Genomic DNA, 16,173 nt, shown 5'->3' with positions numbered 1-16,173 from the left:
GCAAAAATCAAACTTTAAAAGAATCTTTACATCAGATTCTAAAGTATTATTATGTACATGATTTTTAAAAGCACAGCAAATTATTATGTTTTTTACTTTTCAATTCTTTGCATAACTTATACAGGGAATACTAAAATGGCTATACATCATTGTCCAAAGCATGATACAGATCCTGCACTTTGTGTGTCTCGATCCCAATGTGCCTGTTTGGTGGGGCTTCATTCTGATCTCACTGTCATGACGAGAGAAATAACTCTGTTGGGCCAATGTTAAATCAGACGGCATGAGATCCAAATCAGGCCAGCCACAAGTGTACAGTATGTAGATTTCAACACTGCGTTACAAGGGGAAGGCCTTCGGTGCAGAGCTGTAATCATGGCATGCCTCTCTTTTAAATGTTTAGCATTTATGTCATATCAGCATGTGGCTTCTGATATCCCTGACACTCGACAATATAAAGCAGTGGTACAGCTGCACAGAAATGATTAGGCTGGTAAGAGTGTTCTACTCTCCTCCTGTAAGGCACTTAGATGATTAAAAGCAGTAAGGCTTTTTGTGTTCCTCTTTGTTTCTTCAGGGTGTTGTTGCCGATACCTCTCCACAGACAGTAGCACCTTCATCACAGGAAGCCAGTGGTCAACAGCAACAGATGGCAGTGGAAACATCCAGTGAACATGCACCTGCATATTCCTACCAACAGTCAAAGTAAGCTGGTATTCATTGCCCTGTAAAACCATATGGGTTTCTTCTGAATGTATATCAGTGCGATGTTCCATTTAATTGAGAACATATATTTTGAATTGGCAAAAATGTAATCAATAGCATATTCCAGATAAAAATCAATGTAACAGCCACCACCCCATAACAAATTGTTCTATGGGCGGCTCCCCAAAATAAAACAATAGTTAAAACATGCAATGAAAACCCATAAAAGGCAGACACACTATTAACAAATACAACTAAAATAACCCCCAAAGCATTTAAAATATTTTAAAATATATAATCAGTTTTATTACCAGCTATCATTGATAAACATTTGATTGCAAAGTGTTTTGCAGTCTGTTTGCCATCCTAGCAACAGATAGAAACTGGAGATTCAGAGGTGGTAATTTGCTAAGGCCAAACAATTAGTACAAGTGGACCTCATTATTTGCTGGGGTTCTGTTCCCTCAGATTACCGTGAGTAATGAAACCACAGATAGTGAGTCATTGAAGTCTATGGGATTGCAGGGGTTAGGAAAATCATCTAAAAATGCCAAATAAAGTGCCCTACCATGCTCCGTGGATCTCCCGGCGTCCAACAATGCCCCCCAAAAGTCCAAAAGGGGGGAGGGATTGTGGATTCTTCACTTTAAAAAATTCTTTTCTGGTGAAATGAGCCATATTTCTTTTCTGGTGAAATGACCTCGGTGGTCATTTCCGGCCTTATAGAAACAGAAGATATATTGGTTTTAATCCTTTCATATCTGTGGATAACGGGGTGGAGCCACCATTGGGAGAACGAGTTCAAAGAACCTGGGCTACGCCCAATCAGGGGCATCGAGTGTGGCCCCAGACATGCCCCCTCGCATCTGACATCAGATGTGGGGATGTTATTTTGGTCCCAAACAGGGCCACACAGCCCTGTATGGAGCTGAAATCGGCCTGTGCTGCATTGGCAGTCCAGTGGGAGCGACTCTCCCTGCCTTAAAAGCAGGAAGAGCCACTCCTGGTCCTGCTCCCAACACAGCAGGGCTGATCAATCTCCCTCCCAAGAGTGATCAGCCCTGCACTGCTCAAAGCAATGAGGGCCAATCTCCTTTCCAAACGGGGCTGCACAGCCCTAAAAATTACTTTCCCTCTCTGTATGAGATGCTGCTCTGGGCCCAGTGCTGGTATAAACACTGTCTCTGCCTGCGGTGGCGCCACACCCCTTAAGTTACCCATGATACCTTATGCAGATGACAGCATAAATGGGCTGGGTTATCCAGGCCAGCTCCACTCTGCCTCCCCCATCTCCTGCCACTCACCAGCATGGGGTGAGTGCATGGGGATACGAGGTACTGCCTCCTCCTACTTCTCCTCCTCCCTTCTTCTGATGCTCACCAGTCTCTGAGTGCCTGGGGTTAGAAATATCATCCCCATGTGCCCAGAAGCCATTGAATGGCAAGAGAAGAGGGGGGGTAGCATACAAGGCACTGCCTCTTCCTCCTCCTGCTGCTCACTGAGCTGTAAGCATGGGAGGAGAAGGAGGCAGCATGCCAGGAACTTGATGGGCAGCACAGGAAGCAACAGGCAGGTGAGGTGGTTGCTCAGTCTGTCACCTCAGCCGCCCATGTCTGGACCTGTCACTGATTTGAAGGAGGTAAAACTAGTAACTTGTGGAACAGGTGGCTTCTTCTGAGTAATTGAATCATTCTTAGTCCTTTGAGTTCACAAGAGTCTTTAATTATTTTATTGATTACTCACAGCAAATTGTTTGGGAATTATTGCTTGAGCAACTGTAAGGACAGGCAGTCTTCTACCCTGGTCCCAACTGGATCACTGCTCCTTCTCTTAATGCTGCACCAGGAAGCCTTGGGGGATACTGGGATGGCATCATCTGAGGATTTAAAATGTCTAATCAGTGGAAATGTCAGTCTCTGGGCTGTATGAGTGTGTTTGAAGACTAAAAGGTGGAACATGCAGTGCTCTTGACCTAATTTGGAGGAGGGGATATGTCCTCAGCGCTCTCTCTTGCGCTCTCTTTTTCTCCCCCTCCCTCTTCCTCCCTCCCTCTCTTCTTCTCCTTCCCTCTCTCCCTCCCTCCCTGAGTTTTTTCCCCTATGTTTCACTACTGGAGCGCAAGATTACGATCTAATTATGCTCTAGGAAAAAATGAGATTACTATATTATCATGACTAGAATATCTGAGTGCTAGGAACAATCATATCAATTAAACTGCAGTTTTATAGCCTCACAAACCAGTGTATTTGAAGAAAGTAAGAAGGGACTTACCAGTTTGTCCTCTTTCATTTTAATGTAAATATTCCAAACTACAACTTCTAGAAATAATGATTTTGAAAATATATATTCTTTTGAAAATAATTTTCAGTAAGAAAGTGGTGCCTGGCATAAGACAATAGCTTCCAGAGTGCCAGTTAGGAAGTAATTCAGTTAATTCGTTGCTGATTCTGTATCATTTGTATCCTTGGGAGAATGCAGAATCTATGAGGATGTTTTCTTTAAAAACTGAGGGGAAATGCCACGTTATAATCACATCTTTAATTAGATGTATCTTCCTTTGAACTGACTTGAACATAAGATTCAAAGAACAGAGAGGAAATAATTTTAAAGTAAAGGTAAAGTGTGCCGGAGACTCTGTGTCAACTCCTGGCGACTGCAGAGCCCTCTGGTTGTTTTTGGTAGAATGCAGGAGGGGTTTACCATTGCCTCCTCCTGCGCAGTATGAGATGATGCCTTTCACATCTTCCTATATCACTGCTGCCCAATATGGGTGTTTTCCATAGTCTGGGAAACATACCAGCAGGGATTTGAACTGGCAACCTCTGGCTTGCTAGTCAAGTCATTTCCCCACTGTGCCATTAAAGTGCACAGGTCATAATAAAATTTCACTGTCTGTGAAAATAAGAAACTTCAGATTTATTTATTTTTTGAAAGCCTATTATTTCATTTGCAATGTTGTGTTATTTGTTTCACTCTTAAGAAACATCTGCCCTTTTAGAAGCTCCACCAATGGTGGAGACTTTCATTAGGATAACCGTGTCCTGGCTAGAGCCAAGTAGCTGTGGGCTTTTTTTAAAACCCCACTAGAAACCATGATTACAATGGTCTGAAATTCTGAAGTTACAAAAATAGCGATAATGGTTTTTCCCCTGGCCATTCATTCACCCTATTGGTCCAAGTGTGTTCCAAAGCAACGAATGGATCTTCAGCTAGAAATATCAATTTATGAAACTATGCATATCCAGGATCAAAGGATATTGAGTTCATTTACCAGATATGCAAGTGAGAATATGGCTGATCAGAGGTGCACTTAGGTAATTTTGGAGCCTGGGCCTAAAGGCCTTTGGAGGCCCCCTGCTGCAAGTTAAGCATCATTTTAACATATAGGTTCTTGAGGGCACAAACCATATTATCCAGGACAGACTAAAGAAGATTGGGGGAGGGCAGGGGGCGTGGAGGCCCCAAAGTCCAGGGGTAAGAGCACCTCTGTGGTTGATAACAGTATTCCCTCTTAGTTTATCTTGAATGATTTTCTGATTGAGGAGATGGGAGGTTTACAATGGCAACCAGCAATGTTTCATTCCTTGAAGACTACCAGCTGCACTTATTAGTATGTTTCCAGATGCAGGGGCACAGACAGAAAGAAAGCAAGGATCAACTCCTCACTTAATTTTTTTGCAGGGTGAGACACTTGTGGGAAGAAAAATAAGTTTGGGGGTATGAAGAGATGAGTTATTGGGGTGGGAGTTCAGTAAAATGGGGACTCACCAATGCTTACTGTGGGGGGGATCTGCAGCCCTGTTACATTGAGTTAAAGCTTAGATACCTGCTTGATTTCAGTAGCCTCAGTCTTGCCCATTAACATCTCTACATTTTGCAAAGTGCGAATGGTACAGGGTAGAGGCTCCATCTCCTCTGCCTACCCATTTTAAGCTTAAGGCCTGCATCAAACTTAAGAGAGATACAAAGTTGATTTAGCATGGATACATTTTAAAGAGAATTGAGCAGGAAAGGACAAAAGGCTGTTTCAAAGGGTTGGGTGGAGTATTTTTGTTTGGTTGGTTGGGTTTTGGTTTTTTTGCATAATGTTTACTTTGATTCAATTGTTTTTACAGATAATAAACAGGACTGAAGAATGTTGATCTGAAAAGTTTGCCTTGGATGGAGAAACTTCATTGGACAAGAAGTTGGCTTCCAGTTTGCACAGGCGACAACAGAATTTTTTTTTTCATTTTCTACCTTACCTAATGAAAACAAAACAGTGTTTCTATGTGCTGTGCAAATTGTTCAGTCATGTAGTCTGATAGTTTTATTTTTGCTATTTTTTTATTAAAGAAAAAAAACCCATGGCAAAACATTGGGTTGAAATTTCATCTGGATGAACATTTGAAATTCAGAATTTACTTGGAAGTGTAGATAGATTTGTTTTTGTTTTCAAAACTACAACTGAGAAACCGATGATGTCAAGACGGCGCAAGCTGGGATGAAAACTAATGGTCTTCCTCAAGAATTCAACTGTTCTTTCCCCCACTTCTTGTTGAAATCCAGTGTGTCTTTATTTTGGGTTGGTTTTTTTTAGAAATGTTTAGGTAAGGTTTATCTTCTTGAATCTTAATTGCCTTAATTTTAAGGACGTCAAAGGCTCTCAAGGCAAGCTGTCAACGTCTTGGTAGAAGAAAGGAGAATGAATTGAAACTTACACCAGTTTCAACTGGTGCTGAAGTTCGGTAGACTGAATTTTTAGAGTTAACAAAAAAAATGAACTGTACAGTTTAGCAGAAAATGTTTTTTTCTTCTTTTGAAGAAAACCTGTTGATAAAGGAACTGTGGCAACTTCAAAAATTGAAAAAAAATGCTGACTTTTATGAACTTTCTTAATGTTGACAGAGAAGAATCTAGAAGGCTAAAGTGTTTTACAATAAAATTATTGAACTGAGGGGGAAATCAACTTGCATTTTAAGGAATGCAGGTTTTTTTTCTTGCAGAATGGAGATTTTTTTAATTTACAAAGCGTGATCGCTGGCAAAAGCATTAGTGCTTTTTATCTGCAGTGTTTTTTATGAGCTTTAAAAAGTTTTTAGTCTGCTTTGCTTGTCACATTGCAAACACCTAGCTTAAAAGCATTGGGGTGGGGGGAACTTAAGTAGATAGGAGCTTATGGTCAAAAAAGTGCAAAAAAAAAAAGCAATAGCTAGAAGAAATTGTTGACAATTTCTGTAGTCTTTCTTAGTTGTGATCAAATGCAGCCTATGGATGGCCTATTTTATACCAAAGATGAAATGACACCCTACCACAGTCCAGAAGATAGAGGTTTTTTTTCTTATTTCTTTCCTTTTAAAAAAATCTTTATTTTGACCTACATGGCCGGACCAGTTCTTATCTTTGTGTTTGTTTAAACTATCTTCCACTGGTGTTTTACATCCTATGTACTTAGGCTTCAAATGGAAAGTTCTGAGCAGTTGGTACTTAGCAGCACTTGGCAGAATTTCACAGCATGATGAAGGTATGGGTTGCCAACTATTCTACCCAGGTGCATTTTAACTTTGCTGAGCTTTTCTGCTGCATTTTCTGCTTCCTTTTGTACTGAAACTACAGTCTTCCTTCTTCATAGCACCCTACGGGTTCATTTCCTCCCTTTTCCTGTGTCATCTTCCAGCGTTCAAAACTAGCCATCTTCATTTTGCATTTGGGTGGGGCATTCAAGTCACTTTGAAGAAGCCACTGAAAGCAGATGATCAGTGATTTCATTTAACTCTTCTGTTGAAGAAGAAAGTTAAAAATTGCTCCTGTTCTCTCATGCAAACATGAAGTTAACAATCACTTTAGACTAACTAGCTTTCTGTTGTCTTAATATGTTTGCTGACAATCACTAATTAGTTTGATTAGGCAAAAGACAATAGCAAATAAATTGAATCAGTGAAAACCTATTTTTGAAAGAAAAAGGAATATATGAATCTATATATGAAAAAATGTCATCTTTTCTCCGCAACAAACAGGGAGGGATGTCATGCAGTGACAATTTAGAGAAAAGCAGGCTGTAGAGAAGGCATCTCTACATGTTGCTAGGCCCCTATAAATTTATATAAAATTTTCTTAAAGTACACATTGCCTTCATTTCCAACTTTCTTGTTCTCCACTAGTTCCCCCTTATATACAGGTGGCACAATCCACTGGGAATCTCTTTTGTGTGAACACTTTTTAAAAGAATGGATGTTAAGCATGAGCATGCCGATGGAAACCATACAGGTTCCTAGAAGCTTCTGCCCCCAAACTAGAATGAGGTAAGGAAGTACAAGATTTCTTTTAACTGGAGCAGGCAGAAAGATCTAGCAAAGGAAGCACTTAAAAAAAAACACACCAAATGATTGAAATGGTCCTCCATTAGAGGAAAAAGAGGAAGAGTTCATTACAATGACTGTGGAGCATTCAAAACAGGGTAACCATATTAAAAAGTGAAAATAAAACAGGTTTCCTTTGGATCAACCAGATTCAGCTGTCCCCGTTGTAATATTAAGGATACCATTTACTGAGCATGACTTCCACACAAGCCCCAATGGAATGAAACAAGGTTTGTGCAGAAGCACTGTCAGAGGATTGAGCACGGAGTCTGTGGTTACTTTAAATGACTTTTTAAAGAATCAAGTATATTTTTTAAGAATACTAAAAACTTTTCCTTATTTTTAATGTAGTATCTCATGTTGGGTGGGGATAGGGTTGGGTTACCCAAACAAATGGCTGCTATATATGCAACATTACAAAAGAAAATAAAGAGGATGTCATCTAGTCAACTGGCATAGACAAGAAGACCTGGTTATGTGACTACATGTAGTTCCCAGTGACTACATAAGGACACTTCTGATACAGTGACCACAGCACAGAGAAAAAGTTTCCATGTTATGTAAAGACCTCTAGCTTTTTCCTTTCTTTCGTGTGCTTTGCCATGTTTGTTTCCTTTCTGTGAGCATCACTTGTTTAGTTTTTCCTTTTGGAAATGGGTATGCCTGTTGGAAGGGACATGGGAAACATGATCAAGCCAGCCTTATTTTCTTCCTTCTTTTTCTGTTTGTACAAAAAATAGAGATTATCCTCCTGTGGCACAATCTGTTGAATATGAAAGAAGCACGTGGGTTTGTTTTTTTAATTATTTCTGTATACATTCTAGTTTGATGCAAAGAAAAGTCTCATTGCTATTGACAATGAGGTTGCAAGGTAGCTACCGTGTGGCTGATGAATATGCTGAGGTACCATCCCATTTTTGTCCAGAACTCTGCTGCTTTATTTATATATTCTGAATATATTTTTGGTTGGGTTTTTTCCAGCAAATATGGTTAAACCATTCCAATGTGATTATTAAATCAGTCAGGCAACACCACCAACAAAACAGATCTATCACTTCAAGTGTCTCCCAATATGTTGTCTTAAAATTGTTTAAATTCTATTTTACATTGTACAAAATCTGTCATTTTATAAAAGGAAAAGAAAGAAATACCCCCTGGTTAAATAGATTACCCATTTGATACACTATTGAGTTGATTAAGAGCCCGAACCCAATTCCATGACTAAGTATGGGGCGGCATTGCTATTAAGTGGCTACCACTGAATCAAAGATACACCCCAAGAACACCCAAGGGTGAGCCTTGGTTTTATTACTGGATTGATTAGCTTCATGTATATGAGTCCTATTAATTCCCGAAGTATTTGTCTAGTATTAGCAGGCTGGGGGCTTAATACTTGGGCACTGTGTGGATTTCAGTGTTTGAGCAGCAAAGCGGGGGGTGGGGGCAGGATTTCAACCTCAGGGGAAATTCTGAATACATAATGTATTTGGAGGATTAAAACATATTTTAAAATTCCAGCAGAATGTTGCCTGAGTATTGACATTTTAGGGTTAGTCAGGTCCAGTAATCCCTCTAACAGGGATTCCCAGATGTAGTTGACTACAACTGCCATAATCTCCAAGCAAAAACCATTGCAGCTGGGATTCTGGGAGCTGTAGTCAACAACATCTGGGAATCCCTGTTAGAGGGAACATGGGTCAGGCCCAAGTCCACAATCCAGAGAATCATGTAATTAGTTCTGCATGCCCAGTGAGGTGTATATTTTATCATTCTCAATAACACCAACTCTCTGTGCTGTACCACAAAGTCCATTTTAAATGTTGCAGAGTTCAAAAACAGTCTGCAGTGTTGCATGGTATGACTACTGTTAGAGGTAACAAGATGAGAGTCCTGCTGGGATGGAAATATGCATATTTTTCCCTGTGCACCTAAAGGTGTGTGCTGGATTGCAGCCCAAATCTAGAATGTATATTTCAGAATGTCAGCAAAGTCTATCCAAAAAGTAAGGGTTTGGGCACTCCATGTGAGTTCCTAGTGGGTAAATTGCAACTCAGTTGTATTTTACAGTGAGAAGGTAATTACACTTTTGTTGTTGGATAGGTTATTTAATCAAGCATTTCCTTACCAGTTTTCAGTAAAGACACAGCTATTAAAGACTGGAAATGTTTATACAGGCGCTCTGCATTTGTAAGAATTAGCATTGAAATGAACCTGTATTACTGAAATCTGCATATCTATACTTTACTTCATTCATGCAAACTGCAGGAAAACAAAATTCTTTTTGGATCCATGTTCCAGGGCTCCACACATGCCTGTCCATGTGTTGCACACGTTTCTTTGCCTGCATTTACACAGGCACAGAGAGGCACTTACACCAGCGTCTGGAAGATCCCGTACCTCAGCTCTTCCTTGTGTTAGTAATCCCACACCTTAAGTCTGCCATATAGATCAGGCATCAAAAGCAATGCACTGTGGTGTTTCATAGGCCTTGCTTTTGATCATAGACCCCATCTCCTAGTTGTTTCAAATACCAACTGGAAGTGGGAGGGGATTGCTGACATGAAAAACAATATGATTAAGTAACCTCCATGTGACCCTATCGGCCATGTTACCAAGGCAACATACGGGTGGAATGCTGAGCAGCAGTTCTGTAATGGCTGCAGCGCTTGTGGTAACATATGATTTGGGACTATGTTAGGCTATGAATGATTTTGTAAGGACTGGGGCACTTTTTGCTGATCCATACCTCAACTCAGTCAAAGTATTTGGATTTGAATGGACTTTCAATTTATTTTAATCCAAGTATTTTATGATGGCTGGTTATGGATGGTAGGCTGAAAAAATGCTGAAAGAGGTTTGTCTACTTAGCCAGTTGTCTTACAAGATTGTTTTTCTTGAAGCCTTTGGTGACATCCAAAAACATTGGACTCCTCCTTAAATAAACCCTGGAAGTGTTCCTGTTGATAGTTTCATATTTATATGACTCTGGTTTGCCAAGAGTCTTAGACTGTTTTGTCAGGGTCAGTCTGACCCTGTGGCCCAAGGCCATCAGAGGGGCTATCTGGCCAGGCTGACCCTTGAACCCCTCAGCACCAATAGCAGTAGTGGCATGAGTCAGCTGAGAGTGTTTCCACTGTGCCCAGCACCACATCTATAAATGGGTGTGTCCCCTAGAGGCCCCTGAGTCATATTGGAGCCTCGGATTCTGTTGACGAGTGGGAAGGGCAGGAGAAGAAGCTTCCAAGTAAGTGTCTTTGCAAAGAGATTTGTGCAGCAACTCATCCTCCCCACTGGCCAATAGAACTCATCCTCCCCACTGGCCAATAGGCCCTTCCAAAGGCCCTTGTGAGGATGGTGGGGGGGGGGGAGGAGCTGCTTCTGCTGTGGGATTTGGCAGTGGCAGCAGCTCTTCTTTCCATCCCCACTGACAAATGGTGCAGGACATGGCGGTGGCAACTCTTCCTCCTATACTCTTAAGGTGGGAGGAGCCACCCACTGCTTTCCTTGATGCTTTCCTCCATTCACCAATGGGACGTTTGGGAGGTATTATTGCCCACTACCAGCAGTATCCTGGGGGGGGGGCATAGGGGCCCAGAGAAAGGGCTTTCTGCAACAACCTGGCATTAGCACTGTGTCTTACTATATTTCAGAGTTCCAATGTAAAGCAAAATTAGGAGTATTTTGGAATAATTCCATCATATTGTATTATGTTCTGCTATAGCTGTGTTCACATCTGAGGAGGATGAAAACTGGTGATCAGGCAAGCAAGAGATTTCAGTGAGCTTAAGCACTAAAATGCATTTTTACATTTTAAAAAAAGAAGGAAGGGTATTATTTATGTATGTATGCCTACCAAACTCAGCAGATTTGAGAATGCCTGAAGTGTAATAAAGTTTATTTTTATGTCACAGTATTTTGATCTAAATTATGTTGTCTATGGTATTGAAGAAATGATGTGAAATGTGTAGAAAGTTGCCTTGGTTCATAATTTTAAGCCTGAAGGTGTTTTTATCAGCATCATCCTGTACATTTTAATGCTATGGTTGACATGAGTGAAACAGGTTTAAGTACAGTCTCTTGGACTATTTCCTGTATAATAAGAGTCATACGAAAGGTGTGATAATGGGCTTAACATAATGAATCAGTCCATGTGGTGATGACCAAATATGGCATGTGAAGATAGTTGTGTTTGAGTCATACATGGTCAACATTCCTTTTCAAGGCTTTATTTAACATGAAATTGGTTCTGATGTACAAAGGATGTTCAAGTCCTCTGCATAGACCAAGGATATTCTAGCGGTGTGATGGAATTGCAAAGGAAAGCACGCTGCATGTTTCAGAGAACCTTTCCTTTTTTTAATGCTATCTTGTTCCTCAACAATGGTGGGTGAATTATTTTGTTTTAAATAAAGCATACACATAATCATGCATGTAAACACTCATGAGCATACTTGGCCAGAAGACGGGTCAGTAATTCAGCAGATCTCTTTTCCTTGTTGAGTGGATTTCAGAAATCATCAAACATCAAAAGGAAGTTCATTTCTCTTTTGGTGAAAACCGTTCTCCCTCCTCCTACTGTCGCATCACCTAAAGTGGATTCCAACCTCAAATTCCTCTTCGTACCTCAGAAAAGAAACAGTATTTTCATTTTTACTGACATGTTATTTGTGAAAAATAAATGAAAATGTATGACAAATGCTGTAAAGTGAATGTTGGGTTTGCTCCTGTGGGGTTTAAAATTCTTGTGTTTACATAAATGGGTTTTAATTTTGATGGCTATTACATCTGAGGTTCTTCCACACTAATATGCAAGGAGGTGCAAATGATTTGCTATTAGACCAGATTTATTAAGTTCCAGTCTTGAAAAGATAATTTTCCTATGACATGATCAATTTCAGTGGGCGGGCGGGTGGGGGGACACCCCTTCCAAATGATAATTCTATTTTCTGTCTTGAAATTCCTTACCCTGGGAAAAATATTGCACACCTGAAGGGTTTTCGTCATTTGGTATTAAGAGGCAAAAAAGTGCCAATTCTGTGGGACAATTCAACAAACCATCATTGCATAGCTGATATAGGTTGAATCTAACCGCAAAGCATCTTTGGTAATAGGGAAATGGAGATTTTAGAACTTCACCATGACCTTGAATGTACTGTGCATGAAATGCACACAGGAAAGTGGTGCTCCCTCTGAACTGTGCTGCCGAAACTGGCTTATTTCACAGTAAAGCTCATCCTGAGTGCATGTTTTATTGAGAGGAGGTGTGAAATGCTGGTAGCATATGCTTGCCCTGTTCACCGCAAGCAGGAAGCCAATATAAGCTAACGTAGAAGCAGTCAGTCACCAAGTTGGGTGGTTTTGTAACCCAGCTTTGACTCCTCCCCAGCATGTACTCACAAGTGATCTGAGTTTTAGATGTAAGTACTCAGTTGATTACTTTGCAAAGATACAATGTGGTCTTGCCATCCTATGCTCTGCTACATGAGAAATGGTTGTGTGAATTGTCCCTTAGAGTGAGGACATAATCCTACTCATTGAAGTTCTTGGATTTAAGCTTGGCTGAAACAGAGATTGAGCTAGAGTGTCATTCTAGAACAGTTCTTGCCTTTCACTGACAGAAACAAACGATTTCATGTATATACATTTCAAGGGTGGGGAGAGGGTATGTAAAAATCAGGAAGTTTCAAGAGTTCATAGAGCAAACGATGTGTTTTTCAAGTGTTTTTCATTTTCAGTGCAAAGGCTTCCATCTGGTTAAACATCAAATCAAGAAGACCTTCGAGTACCCAAACTATAACCCACGAAACTCTATAACAGGAATTAAAATAATGTCTCTGACTTGTAAGGGCATCTTTGTGCTAATGTTTCAAAATGTCATGAAAAAAATCTGTATTGCTGAAGATTGTGGTCCCCCCCCCCCCCTCAATTTTGTTTGTTTGTACCACAATCCTAATCGCTGCCATTTTCCCACTCCTGGGGCTTTCTGTAGATCAGTGGATGTTAGGTTTAAACCTCTCTTTTATTTGATGAAGCTTTCAATAAAAAAATTAAAAGCATTAAGCATATGTGTTTCTTGTTGTTCAGTGGAACAAGTGAAATATGCTACAGTATGGAGCAGTGTGCGGTCAGGGTGAGGGCTCTGAAATGCTCCTGAGAAATAAAATTATCTTCTTAATACCAGGACCAAGATATTCATGGTGTTTGAAGGTGGAATTGCATGAAAAGTTTATCCTACTGATCAATTCTATTTTGAGCTGGCTTAACATATCAGAATACCAGGGATTAGTATATTCTGGGGATAACTTTAAAAAGTTGTAATTAAATTGTTAAGCTGATCAACTAAATTTTTAATCATAGGTTAAAATTTGCCCAAGCCCCCAGCTATTCAGTGGGCCTGAGACTGGAACTGTTTGGCCTCTGGATGGTACCATCTCTTTGCTTGTGCACTAGAGGTTTTCATGAGTTTTGCTCATCTCATTTATATCCAAGTATCATTGCTCTTGGATATAAGGCCCTTTGTTAGACCTAGGGCAAGTCATGGTCATGAAGGAAGGTTGAGCTTTTGTACAACAATATATTTTCTGTTTGGATGCACAATGATATACAGTATGCTTTTTTAAAAAAAATGATACGTTCCCTCTATAACTTTTTGGTAACTTTTTTTGGTCTCCGTATCTTTCAGAGTAGAAGTAAATATACTATTTTGTGCCATAGGACAAGAGCAAAGCTCAACCTGTGCTTCGCTTCTCAGTTACTTAGGGAATTGCCAACACTGCGCACACTTCCTAACAAGCTCCCATAGCAGTTTGACCTTTTGTCTGAAGAACTACCAGTGCCCCAGGTTTCAATTTCCTTTCAATATTGTTTCCTCAGTTTAGAATTGTGTGTTCAAGTTTGTGCTTATCCTGTATACACACCTATTAAGTAGCAAGCGTTACCTTCATGTATTATTGTAGAAATGTTCTGATCATACAGTTTCTGGATATGCTTGAGATAAAGAACTGGTGAAGCTCTATTGCATGTCTACCTGGAGTTACCCTCTTGGATTAAAATTAACCCTAAGGTGGGCCTTTTGGAAACTATCTGCAATTGCTATAGCTTTGCCCTAGGTTGTTAACTAGAGACATGAAAACATCTAAGTCCGCTCTCCATGAAGATTACAAGGCTACATTGTGGTTATGTCTGATTTGGTTCAGAATACAAATCTGGTATGCTTGTGAGACACGGAATGCAAAACAGGGATAATATCCAGACAAAGACACAATGCAAATTTAATAACCATGAGTACTAATAATATAAAGAAATGAATTAAACAAATAGTAAAGAGAACAGAGATAACAATAAGTATGAATGTGATAGATGATGGCTACAACATGCAAACATGCTAGGTCCCAATATACTGAAAATAAGATAGGTGTTGCGCTAAGAACACGTTTCACAACCTTATTCAATCCATAGACAGAGATCATCCAAGCACGTGTTTTTAGTAGCCATTCTGTCAAGGGACTTAACATTTTTGCATATTGAAGCCACCATCCATCACATTCATCCTTATTGTTAACTCATTGTTTTGTATTTGTAATGCTTGAAAAACACCAATATTCTGAATCAGGTCGTCCCTCCAATTCTACTTCTCACGCTCTCACATAGCCAGAGGCATATCTAGGGAAAATAGCACCTAGGGCAAGCACTGAAATTGCGCCCCCTGTCCAAACATCTGACACCCATCTTTCAGATAACTTTACCATAATATCAGCTGAAAAATACAAGTCAAGCTCATTAATCTTTTAATATTTCAAAAACTATTTAGCAGTGGACGTAGCCAGACCAAAAAATGCTGGAAAACTACAAATTTCAGTATGCTGGGGCTCATGAAATACCCAGATACTATGTGGAGGTGTACTTGGAAAACTAAACAGAAGTGTTTGTCTAATTCTCTACTATGCATTGTAGCATCACTATCACATAAGTTTTAAAAATAAATGGAGAATTTGACTTTTCCCAGATACTCTGAAAATAATTAAAGGATATGCAGAGTAAACTGTGCCACTGCTTGGAATATATTCTAGTATTTCAGAAAGACAGTTAAAATGAGAGAAAGAGAGCAAGAAACTCCCAGTGGGCCTTAATACTAAGGATTTCACACTGATTCAAAGACAAACTCACCATTAATAGCCATATTATCAAGACATCACATTTAACTCCTTATCACAAGAAGCAAAACAAGAGCAAATGAATACAATCCTAGCTCATAAGTTTCAGCTCAGTATTCACAAGCCCTGATTCTCTGTACATAGTGCCAAACTGAATATGTGTACAGTCACACACACACACACACACACACACACATATATATAACCTGTTGCCCCTTCGAGGGGCTTCCTAAAGGCCATGGGGGGGGTCTGAAAATGTTCCCCCTCCCCCTGATGGCTTCTAGGGCTTCACAGGGACCATTAGAGCATGTGCAGTGGCCATTTTAAAAAATATTTTTTAAAATGTCCACTGAAAACAAAATGGCCACCACGCATGCTCAAATCGCCTGGCAGTGGCCATTTTGTTTTTGACTACCATTAAAAAAAAATTAATTTTAAAAAATGGTGCCCCCCTTTCACGTGGCGCCCAGGGCACATGCCCTGCCTGCCCCACCCTAGATATACCCCTGCACATAGCAAAGAATATGATGCTTTCTCTTCCTTTCTCCAGCCATCCCTGGCCTTGGGATACTGCTGTGGCAGCTTCTCAGACGGCAGGCTAGGAAATGGAAATATCCTTAACTTCCAAATGCCAGGGAAGGAAAAAAGAAAAATGTCTTACCAAGAATTCCTATCCCTTGTAGCCCTATTCAGATATTACGTTGTATGAGTGTTCAGATTACATATTTTTGTGTGAATGACCATACCTCCATTGATATAAACAGTGAATCTGGGTGCAGGCCCCTCAAATGCAGGATACAGATAGGACGTGTATTGCTGTTCTTATGTTCAACAGAATATGTGTGTCACTGTGCCTGTGTTACAACGTACTCTCTTTGCATGATTGTGTTGAACATGATGTGTGAATAGAGCTAGTCTCTTCTGGATTGCAGAACCTTTAGGATAGCACCTCCTCCTGTAGCACTAGGAAGGGTAAT

At 40.1% G+C, this 16,173-nt stretch overlaps 1 protein-coding gene across 10 annotated transcripts in view; it reads left to right on the top strand.

The window, feature by feature from the left end:
• RBMS3 (RNA binding motif single stranded interacting protein 3) overlaps window positions 1-11,115 on the top strand; it is a 1,053,558-nt gene extending 1,042,443 nt beyond the window's left edge. For 9 of the 10 annotated variants that reach the window (XM_053260504.1, XM_053260503.1, XM_053260501.1 and 6 more), the window contains 2 exons: window positions 578-705; window positions 4,821-11,115. In XM_053260504.1, the coding sequence (XP_053116479.1) occupies window positions 578-705; window positions 4,821-4,824 (132 nt within the window). In that variant the 3' untranslated portion in view covers window positions 4,825-11,115. Of the gene's footprint in view, window positions 1-577; window positions 710-4,820 lie in introns of those variants that run through there. The other variant, XM_053260512.1, reaches the window with a different exon arrangement.
• The last annotated feature ends 5,058 nt before the right edge of the window (window positions 11,116-16,173 follow it).

The sequence above is a fragment of the Hemicordylus capensis genome, chromosome 6 (assembly GCF_027244095.1).
Source record: "Hemicordylus capensis ecotype Gifberg chromosome 6, rHemCap1.1.pri, whole genome shotgun sequence".
Classification (NCBI taxonomy): domain Eukaryota; kingdom Metazoa; phylum Chordata; class Lepidosauria; order Squamata; family Cordylidae; genus Hemicordylus; species Hemicordylus capensis.
The sequence above is the reverse complement of the archived record's forward strand: the minus strand, read 5'-3'. Positions and strand labels throughout refer to the sequence as shown.